Source organism: Macaca mulatta, chromosome 1 (assembly GCF_049350105.2).
Source record: "Macaca mulatta isolate MMU2019108-1 chromosome 1, T2T-MMU8v2.0, whole genome shotgun sequence".
In the NCBI taxonomy this organism is placed as follows: Eukaryota; Metazoa; Chordata; class Mammalia; order Primates; family Cercopithecidae; genus Macaca; species Macaca mulatta.
The window spans coordinates 13377385-13389931 of NC_133406.1; the positions used below are offsets into that span (position 1 = coordinate 13377385).

A 12547-nucleotide genomic window follows, 5' to 3' on the forward strand; every position below is an offset into this window, starting at 1 on the left:
AGTCTGTCTGGATTTGTACCACTTACTGGAAGAAATTTTATTATTTTTTAGCCATTCACTGAACTCCCAGGATTTTAGAGTTGAATCATAAAACAGGGAAGAAAATAAGACAGATTATGCAATGCTTCTTTTAATTTACTGTTTTGGGGTGATTGTTTTGTTTTGTTTTTGTTTGTTTTTTGAGACAGAGCCTCCCTCTGTTGCCTAAGCTGGAATGCAATGGCACAATCTTGGCTCACTGCAACCTCTGCCTCCCAGGTTCAATCAATTCTCGTGTCTCAGCCTCCCAAGTAGCTAGGACTACAGGCATGCGCCACCACGCCCGGCCAATTTTTGTAATTTTAGTAGAGTTGGTGGGGTTTTGCCATGTTGGCCAGGCTGGTCTTGAACTCCTGGCTTCAAGTGATCCTCCCACCTCAGCCTCCCAAAGTGGTGGGATTATAGGCATGAGCCATCATGCCCAGCCTGTTTTTGTTTCTTCAATCTGCCTGTGGTGCAGTTGAGGATATGTGGCAAGTTTAGGTTGATAACTCAGTAATCATCATTCTGATCCAGAATTTTCACTGTGCATTTTTTCCCATTATAATTTTCTTTATAGTATTAAATCTCTTCTACTGGGTGAAACCTGTATTTCTAGCATAGGGTGACTCCCAGGTTCTTCCTTTTCTTTCTTTCTTTTTTTTTTTGAGACAGAGTCTTACTCTGTCGCCCAGGCCTGAGTGCAATAGTGTGATCTCGGCTCACTGCAACCTCTGCCTCCCGGGTTCAAGCGATTCTCCTGCCTCAGCCTCCAGAGTAGTTGGGATTGCAGGTGCCCACCACCACACCTGGCTTATTTTTGTATTTTTAGTAGAGACGGGGTTTCACCATGTTGGTCAGACTGATCTCGAGCTCCTGACCTCAGGTGATCCACCCACCTCGGCCTCCCAAAGTGCTGAGATTACAAATGTGAGCCACCATGCCCAGCCAGGTTCTTACCTTTTTTTCCAAGCTTATTCCCTTTTGAACTCTTGTTAAGTTTCTTTGCATGGTCCCTGAGGTATAAATGTGACCATATTTTGTTTCTGTCTGTTAGTCTAAGGAGCCATTAAAATGGTTTAAGCAGGAGTTATATGATCCAATCAGCATTTTAGGGAGACCACTGTAGAGCCTGCAAGGGGAAGCACTTCCAAGGGCATGAGACTGGGAGCCAGGACACCAGCGAGAAGGCCACTGCAGTGATCCAGGCAGAAAGCAAAGAAGGGCAGGTTTAGGAGCCAGAACAGTGGAGTGTGTGCTCTGAGAAAGGCTCACACCCAGGATAAAGGACCACAGAAGAAGGACATCCAGACATCAGGGAGCCTGATAAGTTACACTTGAGCTGGATCCTAAAGGATCAATCTACTATAAGTGAAGGAAAGAGAAAGAACATTTCAGGCAGAGGAAATAGTTTACACAAGACCTGGAATCAAAGACTTGGGTTTTTGGGGGGTGGCAAATACTTTTCTGTGTAGTTTAGAGTGTAATGTGTTGGGGAAGAATGACAGAAGCAGGGCAGGAAAAGATTGAGGCCAGTGATGAGGTTTTTACGTGTCATGATAAAAAGAATGCTAAAGAATATAAGCAGGGTGTGGTGGCTCACACCTGTGGCCCCAGCACTTTGGGAGGCCAAGACAAGAAGATTGCTTGAGCCCAGAAATTTGAGACCAGCCTGGACAACATAGCAAGATCTTGTCTCTACCAAAAAACAAAAATAAAAAAATTGGTCAGGCATGGTGGTACGCGCCTGTGGTCCCAGCTACAAGGGAGGCTGAGGTGGGAATATCACTTGAGCCCAGAAGGTCGAGATCACAGCAGTAAGCCGTGATCACACCACCGCACTCCAGCCTGGGCGGCAGAGAGAGACCTGACAAATTGTTTTTTAAAAAGGATATAAGCAGAGAATATAAGTGTCATAACTTTTTGAATGTCTCCTTTTATCACCTTTTGATTCCCAAAGGCTTAAAATGAATGTTAATTTTATAACATCTGTAATAATCATGCTGCCGTTGCCTTTGATCTTCTGAGCTCCCCTTTCTGACTTTCTCCCACAAATCTAAACCCTGCTTCTAGGGCAGTTGTCTGCTTGTGCACTTGGATCATTTTGCATCATGACATGGACACCTTTTTTTAAAACTGGCTTTATCTTTTGCTTTTTATTTCCTTTTGCTTTCGCCAACACTTTGAACAGCCTTGTTCTTAGTTTTCCCTACTTCTCCATTTTTAATTGTACGCTAACACAGTGTGCAGTACGGGTTTTAGAAAAGAGGTTAAGCTGTCACTATAGGAGTATTTGTGCACAGGATAGCTTTGAGGAAGCAGATCAAGAGCATAGCTATTACAATTTAAAAACCGCAAGACATATACTTCTTTTAGTTTTGAGGTCATGACACACTTGTTAAGGTTTATGTTGCTTAGCTTTCCTCAGTTGTATATTTGCCTTAAAGCTGATTTTTCAGCTAATTTTTATAGGATTTTTTCCACCTATTAGGTAATCAAATCATGAGATTAATAGTTACTATTAAACAGTGCCAAAAAATCTAACTTAGTAGTGTAGTTTTATCAGTTTGTTTTGAGGGGAAATTACTTGGGTATTTGTAGGCATTGTTGTTGCTTTTTCCCAGGGATCATGTTGCTATTCTGGCATCTCTAAGGTTGTGATTCTGACCCTGAGCCTGTGAGATTAGCAGGAGACACCTCATGTTCACTGGTTTCTGTTCTTCAGCTTTCCTGACCCACTGAATGCCATGGTTTTAAAAGTGTTCCTGTCCTCCTTTGGATTGTCTTCCACACAAACAAAAGATGGCCCCCCACAACCCAGTGCCACATGGGATGTGGCCAAATCCTTGTTTGAAAATACTTTCAAGGGGATCTTATGAAATACTTTCCTTAGCTAGTAAGCATATCTAACTTTGAGCACCATAAGTTTCTGTTGGAGCACCCAAGATAAAGTCTTCTAAAATGCATTCTAGGTAATGATGAATTAGTTGACTTGTGATATGGGATTGTTACCTATAAGCCATTTAAATGTTAGAGGAGAATATCTTCTAAATGTGATCACTGATAACATTTAAATGTTAGAGGAGAATATCTTCTAAATGTGATCACACTGATCACAACAAATAGTTGCTGTCGGGTTATTCTGTCACTAAGTAACGTGGCCGTGTCATCTTCATATAAGTGAACACCTATATATCTGTTCTCTAACTTGAGGGTGGTAGAAGAATATGTATGCAGCTTATACAAGGTAGTATTACTTTGTTCAAGAACAATATTTAAAAGAAGGCGCCAGCACAAGAGACCTGCTCTACTCACCGGAAGTTATTTTCTGACCCGTCAGTGAATTGTCTAGTAATATTAGCCTTTGCAATCATTTCAAAGTGCAGAGTTTATTAAACAATTATCAAATACTACTATTAGGAGCCCTGTGTTGTGTTTACCCATAACTGTTACTCATTTTACAGAGTAAAAGGTGGAGAATAGGTCAATAAATCTGTACTCTCTGTTTCTTCTGACATATTTTTTACAATAATGAATGGGATTGGCTATGGTCAGTAGGAGAATGGCCTAAAACTTTAGGAAAATATTGGCCCAAGGAGACCAGACTTGTAACTTACCAAGTAGAACCTTAGCCTCACTTTAGTTTTAATGTCAAAGTAACTCACTAATCTGTACTCAGTGAATTGGAGATAGTTGTTCTGTTTAAAATTGGGACACTGGAGAAAAACAAAGTATGTGTGGAAAAAAATAAAACAGAACTTCTAGAAATGACATAAAAATAATAGTTAATATTTACTGAGTGCTTACTTTGTATTAGGCATTGTTCTAAACTCTTTACATATTCTGATGTATTAATTTTGGGCTCAAGTATCTTTATTTTTCTCTATATTCTTTCATCTGATTACATTTCTATGGTTTTAACTATTGGCCCTAAGCATAAAACAGATGTGAGGATGATCTTATTCTAAGTGCTGTGCATTGTATTCCAGCCCCAGGTTGTCTGGTACTTTCCTTTCTCATCTCCCACCTGGCTCGTGGCCTCTCCCGCATCAGTGGTGCCTGCTGTGGGCTTCCTGAGGCTGCACAGCATGCTTCTCACTGCTTGTCTGCCACATGCTTCTCTGGGGCTTCCTTTCTGTGTGCACCAGCAGCCTGCTGAGCTAAGGCACCTTCCCTTTCCTTGTTGCTCTTCTCTTTCTCCACTTTCCTCTTGGGCATACAGGGTCTTGCCCTGTCGCCCATGCTAGAGTACAGTGGCACCATCACGGCTTACTGCAGCCTCAACCTCCCAGGCTCAAGTGATCCTCCTACCTCAGCCCCATCCCCAACCCCCCACCAGTAACTGGGGCTACAGGCACACACCACCATGCCCTACTACTTTTTAATTTTTTTTCTAGAGACGGGTTCCCACTATGCTGCCCAAGCTGTTCTCGAGCTCCAGGGCTCACCAATCCTCCTGCCTCAGCCTCCCAAAGTGCTGAGATTACACATGTGAGCTACACATTAAATCTTCGCAATAACCCTTTGATGTAGGTTTTGTCATTATCTCCATTTTTACGTGAGACCACTGAAACATACAGTTAATCCTTCTTGTAACCTGCCCAAGGTGTCACAGCCAATTCATTGGAACAGCTAGTTAAGCAGCAGATTACAGAATTAATGAACTGAAAAGAATTACACAGAATATAAAATAGAAAGATAAAGAAAAAAATGAGGAAAGAGGGGGTATGAGGGCTAGAATGAGAGCATGCAAATGTGGTGAGTAGTTATAGGATGAGAGAATGGGAGAAAGGCCCAGTGTGAAGAGATGATGACTGAGATTTTCCCACAATTAAAACTTGAATTTTGGGTTAAAGAATCACAGCAATTCTTCGCAGGAGAAATAGAAACGAGTCAAACCTCTCTCCTTCAGGTGTCCCCCTGACCATTGCCCCAGCTCAGCCCTTTGCATCCTGCCCGGGTCCCTATGTTGACCTTCTCACTGGTGTCCTGGCCCCCAGTCTCATGTCCCTGGAAGTTGAGTCTCCTTGCAGGCTCTGTGATGGCCTTCCTAAAATGCCGACTGCATCACATTACTTCTGCCCCAGACACTTCAGTGACTGTTTATTACTTGGAGGATAAAATGTAGGTTGCTAGGCATCACACACCAGGCTCCGTGATCTGACCCCTCTCTGCCTTACTGCCCCCTCTACTTCACCACCCCATTTCTTCCTGCTCCCTACCTACCCTGCTCCCAGTAACATTGGCAGTGCCACTTTCTCTCATATCTCCTTTCCCTCACACATGCTGTCTTCTTAGCCCAGAGTGCCCTTTGACAGCCATTTTTCTTTGAGTAAATTCTGCCAGTTCTTCAAAACTTCAGTTCATAGGCCGTCTCCCAGGGAATCCTGCTTTCACTCCCTGTCCCCAGTCTGAGGAAGCGACTTATCTGTAGGTCCCCGGAGTTCTCTGTGAAAATCATCTTTGGTAGCCCTCACTCCTTACTGCCATGGAGCTCCTGGAGGGGAAGCACATGTGTATCCCCAGCTCCTGGTTTAGTGACAGGCACACAGTAAGGGATACTCAGCAATGTTTGTTGAATGAATAAATGTATGGGTTGCATTCCACATTACCCCTCTCTCTCTCTGTAATATGAAAATCACTTGTAGGCCGGGCACGGTGGCTCACGCCTATAATCCCAGCACTTTGGGAGGCTGAGGCGGGCGGATTGCCTGAGGTCAGGAGTTCTGTACCAGCCTGCCCAACATGGGGGAACCTCTTCTCTACTAAAAATACAAAAATTAGCCGGGCATGGTGGCAGGTGCCTGTAATCCCAGCTACTTGGGAAGCTGAGGCAGGAGAATCACTTGAACCCGGGAAGTGGAGGTTGCAGTGGGCCAAGATTACGCCACTGTGCTCCAGCCTGGATGACAAGAGCGAGACTTCGTCTCAAAAAAAAAAAAAAAAAAAAAAAAGAAAATCATTTGTTTGTCCTTATTTAAAATATTTGTAGGCCAGTCAAGTGGTTCATGCCTGTAATCCCAGCACAGCACTTTGGGAGGCCTTCCCAGGTGGGCGGACCACTTGAAGCCAAGAGTTTTGAGACCAGCCTAGGCAGCATAGCAAGACCCCATCTCCACAAAAAAAAATTAAAAAGTAGTTGGGCATGGTAGTGCACGTCTATAGTCCTTTTATTCAGGTGGCTGAGATGAGAGGATCACTTAAGCCCAGGAGTCTGAGGCTACAGTGAGCTATAATCACACCTCTACACTACAGCCTGGATGACAGAGTGAGACCCTGTCTCAAAAAGCAAAAACAAATAAACAAAATTATGATCATGGCCAATGGCCAACAAGAGATTTCCTGTTTCTTAAAAAAGTTGTTCAGAATAATCCTCCCCTGAAACAATGAAGATGGGATAAAATATATATACAAAAATATATCTTTATAAAATATATTCATGTTTTCATATAACCTATAAGTATATATTTTAATATAATGTAAATATATACTAATAAAATATATTTTTATTCAGTCTTAGTTTGTGTGTGTGTGTGTGTATATGTGTGTGTGTGTGTGTGTGTGTGTGTGTGTGTGTGTGTGTGTGTGTATATATATATGGCCTTAAAAGCATTGAAGATCTGACAAGCTAGTAAGAAACTACCAAGCCAGAGAGGTAAATAAGCAGGAAGGAACTTTAGCCCTGAGGACACTGTCAATCCTGAAACACTGACACTGTCCTTGGACAGCCTCTGTGGAAGAAATGGAAAACAGAATCCAGGAACTAAGCAAGCTGGGGAGTGCCAAGAGAGTGCGCCTCCAAAAGGCTGGTCCCTAACGGGCTGTGCTCTCAGAATGAAAATGAGTTGCATGGGAGAACCCTTGCATGGAGTTATATCCTGGGCTGGAATTCCCTGGGTTGTCTAGGATCCTCAGAGACTTCACTTTGCATTAAGGTGGCCCCAGGCTGGTGTGGTGGTCATGTCATCTGGCAGAAACAAGGAAGTTACTTGCATTCTGTTCCACAAATAGAGGAATTCCCACAAATAAATGTTTTAATGTAGTGACAAATACACAAAACCAGGCACACACAAAAAAAATGCAGTTAAGAAAATAATTTATGAAAAAGTTAAAAGTATTATAACTTTTATAATTTATTTTATTATAAAAATAAATATCATTTAAAGCAACCTTGATTGCCACTTGAAACTTAGGAAATTTTCAAAGATTTAGAGTGGGGCCGAATCACAAACTCAATGCTGCAACCCAAGCAGAAAAGGAAGGGGCTCAGGTCCTTTAGAGCAGGGAATTCCTTGGTCCTACATACCTCAAAGCGTGATCTGAAATGGGTTATGGGCATATCCCAGTGGCTCTGCAAACTCCTGGCTGTGGAGAGGGTCACAATCCAAGAGCCAGAATGGCTCTAAAGGGAAGGCCCGGGGGTCCAGGCCTCCGACTCTTGCTCTTGTTAAAAGCTGATCTGGTCGCTGTGACGGTTTTCAGTTGAAGGTCACATGCCCTAGATAAACAGGCAGTTGCTAAACAGCTCAAGCCAGTTGTTCTAAGGAATAATGTGAGCCTGGTATTGCCTGGTCTTTTGATTCTTTAAGTGTAAAATATGTATTTTTATGTATATAAAAATATGTAACTGGACTACAGAGCAGATAAGATAGATGGCTATACCTAATATATCAACACAGATATATTTCAGAAACAATGGTGTTTTTGAGAAAAGGCAAGATGCAGAAGATACCTAAAAAATAATACCATGTATTTAGAATTCATAAACATGAAATACAATATAATGCATGTATGTATTATACAGTATGTTGTTTATGGCTATAGTAACATAATAGAAGTATAAAAGCTTACATAGGAACATAAATACAAAATGTAGGATAGTAGTGACTTCTGACAAGAGAGAAGAAATAGGATATAGAACAGTACAAAATTATATGTACAATGTTTAATGCTTTATTTAAAAAATAAATTGATAATATGAAATGTTAAGATTTGTTAAACTGGGTAGTTAGTATATAGGTCTTTATTATACTTACTCTTTCTACTTTTCTATAATTTTGAAGGTGAAATAATGAAATGCTTTATGATAACACATAGTTAACCTAACAGAGCAAGAGTCAAACCCTGTGTGGACATCTGGTATCCGTGAGCCAATGTGGCCCTCAGAGCACCAGTTTGCAAGCTTTGATTTAGAAAGTGAAGCCATAACTGTTGAGTATCGGTAGCATTAGGCCCCATCACCATTGGTAACAGCACCAATTGGTATGACACGTTCTGAAAGTATACTGTCAAGAACTATAAAATTATTGATATTCATGGACCCACTAGGAAAATTTTGGAAATTTTAGCAGAGACAGGGTTTCACCATATTGGCCAGGCTGGTCTCGAACTCCTGACCTCATGATCCACCCACCTCGGCCTCCCAAAGTGCTGGGATTACAGGCGTGAGCCACTGCACCCAGAATTTTTTTTTACAGAAGCATTTCTTCTTAAAAAACTTTAATTTAATTATTTATTTCCCAAAGGTCTGCCCTCTAATCTACTAAAAACCTTTTAGACATGAAGAATTTATGGTATTATCTATAATTTGAAAAAAATAGAAATAATTTTAAATGTCTGTCAATGAAGAATACTTGTAAATTATGGTGTACTAACTGTATAGAATATTATAACATCATTAAAAATTATTTTGAAGACAATGTCAAAACTGGAAAATGCTTGTAGGAGAGTATGTAAAATATAAAATAGGACATTTTTTATGTGGCAATATTACAACTATAAAAATACATGTATATTTGAACAAAGATTGGACAAGAATAGATAAAAACAAAAAGCAGATAAGTTGAAATTATGAGGAATTAAAAATTTTTAAATTTCTTTCTTTGTTTTACTCTGAATAGGATTGAAGAATGATATGTTTGAGAAGACCATTTGAGTCACTTTGGTTGTTTTATTTTTGAGATACTATACTAGAATACTTTTTGTTGTGGTTTTTATCTTATACTTAATTTTAAAATTTCAGCCATCAGAGATAGAAATGGAGACTCAGATACATCTCTATGGTCACACAGAAGAGATAACCAGCTTATTTGTTTGCAAACCATACAGTATACTGATAAGTGTGAGCAGAGACGGAACCTGCATCATATGGGATTTAAACAGGTACAGAAGAAGGTCTCCAAATCAAACACAGCATTTTTAATATATCCATTTTTGCTATATGAAATAAACCAAAATAATATCTTTACATTATAATCATTTTAACCATGAAACACATGCTTAAAGGTAGTAAGATTACCTTTATATTTTATTGAAGTCAAACAATCAGGAAAACATGTATGCCTTATGTACAATAGGTACATAGACTGAGAAAAAGAATCACAAAATAAGAGAATGTAATTATATTTAATGATCATATACAAATTCATGTCTTTTGTCTTTCAGGTTATGCTATGTACAAACATAGACTGAGAAAAAGAATTACAAAATAAGAGAATGTAATTATATTTAATGATCATATACAAAATCATGTCTTTTGTCTTTCAGGTTATGCTATGTACAAAGTCTGGCGGGACACAAAAGCCCTGTCACGGCTGTCTCTGCCAGTGAAACCTCAGGTGACATTGCTACTGTGTGTGATTCAGGTGAGCTTGCTCCAACCCAAAGCACAGGGCTGGCTGGTGCTCTAACAGCGCATTCGGCCAGTGGTTACCTCCTAGGTCAAGCCGTTCTCTCAGGTCCCTGCCAGATCTAAATACTTTGGTAGTAGCATGTACATGTGTAGAAGTACAATATGGTCTGAGATTGAGTTCATCAATTTAGGCCTCAGCTTATGCAGAAGTTAGTACTGTCATAATTTAACTGTTTTCCTGATATATGTAAAATTACCTTTGAGTACATGTTAAGCTAAGCAAATTATTGTTACATAATTTTTTGAGTGTTCTTGGTTTTGACTTTTCTCCCCTTTTTTGCTTCTGCTTTATAACTATTACCTTTGTTACCCTCCTCCTGTGAAAGAACAAAATTTTAACAAATTGAGTTGAAAAATTGAATTAGCTTTTATTAATGATTAATGAATCAGGCAGCATTCCATCTATGAAGTAGAAAGGTACCCCAGTGAGCTGAGCAGAGGGGGTAGGCTTTATAGGCAGAAAAAGCTGAAGAAAGCAGAAATAAGGAACAAAACTCAGATTGATCCTTCCACAGTTACCTTCCTTAGAGGATTAAAGCAGAAGGGACTTCCTTATCATACCAGCTCAACTCAGTGATCCCTTATCATCGATTGCTGTGAATCTCCTGTTTTTTGGAAAACTGGCCCATTTCCAAGTTCAGTTTGATTAGGTGTCACCTCGCACAAGTGACTACTCCATTCTGGTTTAATCTGGTATGTTAGGGCCTAGTGCAGGAGCTCAGTCCAAAACATTGGCCTACCATAAATTTTATTTAACACTTCTGACTAAATGAAAAGCCTCAGCAGATGCCCAGCTTGAATATATGTCTTCCAGTTTTGGAGAGAGAGCAATAGTATAGAACAGTAAATGGAAGTATAATTTGCCTTAAAAATTACATGACAAAAATATATCACCTAATGAAGAGTCTTTTGTTGTTGTTGTTTCATATATACATGTTAAGAAACCAATGCATCCAGCAGAAAAGAATAGTTGGAAAATTCATGAATTGTCTGTTTGCATTTCTGTTTTTAAGGGTCTTAAGATGCAAAGGATCCTTTGAAAAACTGCTTCTTTCTTCTGTCCATTCAGTGTTGGACATACCTATAGTGGGTAGTCCTCTATCCTTTGCTTGCATTTTTTACATTCTTTTCTTCTAACACAAAACGTATGGTGTTTTTCCAGACACCAACCAATTCTCTGACACCAACTGGGTGTCCAACTGTGTAGTTCAACTGTGACACTAAAAGTTTGCAAATTTGGAGGATGCCATGAGCCCCACCCTCAGGTTCAATAATTTGCTAGAATGACTCACAGAATTCAGTAAAACACTGTTTATACTTAACAACTATCATGTATTATAAATGATAGAAATGAACACCAGCTGAAGAGGTGCACAGGGCCAGGTCTGGAAGTGTCCTGAGTGCTGGATTGTCTGTCCTCCTGGAGTCAGGGTTGTGGAGTTAGGGTGCACCACTTTCTGGCACATAGTTGTTAGAAACAAGTGCTTGGTACCATAAAGAAAAACTAGCACTTAGAAAATTTCTCAGGAAGGCACATTTACTTCTGCAGAAAGGTGCTGCCTGTGTCCGACCAATCGTAAGAGCACACCGAACAAAGGAGAGAAAGGTTTTTATCCCTAACGCAGCTCCTGTTGCTGTGTCCTCTCCTCATTGGCTGGAGTCGGACTGCACAATCTAAACTAACCCAGTTGGCTAAGACTTAAACTTTTCTAAATATGGTAAACATGCAGTTTGCCAGAGGAGGGGAGGAAGAGACTGTTGCTAAGGCAGAAAGGGTAGTTTACAGAACAAGTCTGGGCATGTCTGGGCGTGTAGAGGTTTGCTAGTTACAAATTAAGCAAGAATGGGGGCTGTGTACAGAGCAAGAAAGACCAAGGGAGCTTGGAACTTACTATTTCTGACACCTTTCCCCCTTTTGCTTTTATAGTTCTTCCTCTTCAGATTTCTTAAATTTTTCTAACATCTCTTGGCTTTGTAGTTCCTTTTGGTTGTTTAAGAATAGGAACTTATTTGAGTAAGGTTGGGGAGAATAGAGAGAGGTTTTGGTAAGGGCTTTTTCTATAAGCCTTTGCCTTAATCCACGAATACGAGGTATGATGCAGCAACTTACAAGAATGAGTACACTGATAACAATTGCAAGGGGGATAAAGACTGATGCTATGAGTCCTTTCTATTTTCTAAACCATTTTTCTATGAATTTTCGGCTAATTTATGTGCTAGGGTGGTAAGGCCCTGTAAGGCTTTTGTGATTGTTCTATTGGGGACTGTGTTGTTAGGGATAAAAGTACAACATTGGACTCCGATCATGACACAGACCCCGCCCTTTTTGGCCAATATTATGTTAAGGGCTATTCTATTTTCCTAAGCCATCTGACTGGTAGGACCTAATTGTTCAGCTATTCCTTTAATGGCATCCCTAGTATAGTTAGCAAACTTCTGTTGATTACAATAAAGGTAATTTATCCAGTCTACATTTTTGTTTGCAGTTACCCATGAGAACAATATAGATTCAAATCCTGCAGCTGTTTGATTCCTGGCTTTAAATTCATTTAGCACCTCTTGTGGAACTTTGATGGCATTGTGAGGATCAAAAGACCTGAGGGGGGCACTTTTTTTTTTACAATTGTTCTTTCTATTTGGTTGATGAAATGCCAGGGTGAAAGGGATGGCTAATTGGATTACAGCGCAAGTGCCGCTCCACTTACTTGGCAGAGTACTTAATAGTGGTCCACTGCAGTACTACCATACATCCGATTGGGGATGAACAAGGGCAGATTGGCTGGTTAACTCTTGAAAAGGCTTAGATTCACTGCATCCTGTTAGGCTTCCAAGGAATTC

The 12547-nt window shown here is 40.2% G+C and overlaps 1 protein-coding gene across 1 annotated transcript in view; it reads left to right on the forward strand.

Moving 5' to 3' along the window:
- The window catches only part of LYST (lysosomal trafficking regulator), a 200111-nt gene that overhangs the window by 174745 nt on the left and 12819 nt on the right, over positions 1-12547 (forward strand). The window contains exons 49-50 of the mRNA XM_015126904.3: positions 9041-9180; positions 9565-9662. Coding sequence (XP_014982390.3) covers positions 9041-9180; positions 9565-9662 — 238 coding nt within the window. The remainder of the gene's footprint in view (positions 1-9040; positions 9181-9564; positions 9663-12547) is intronic.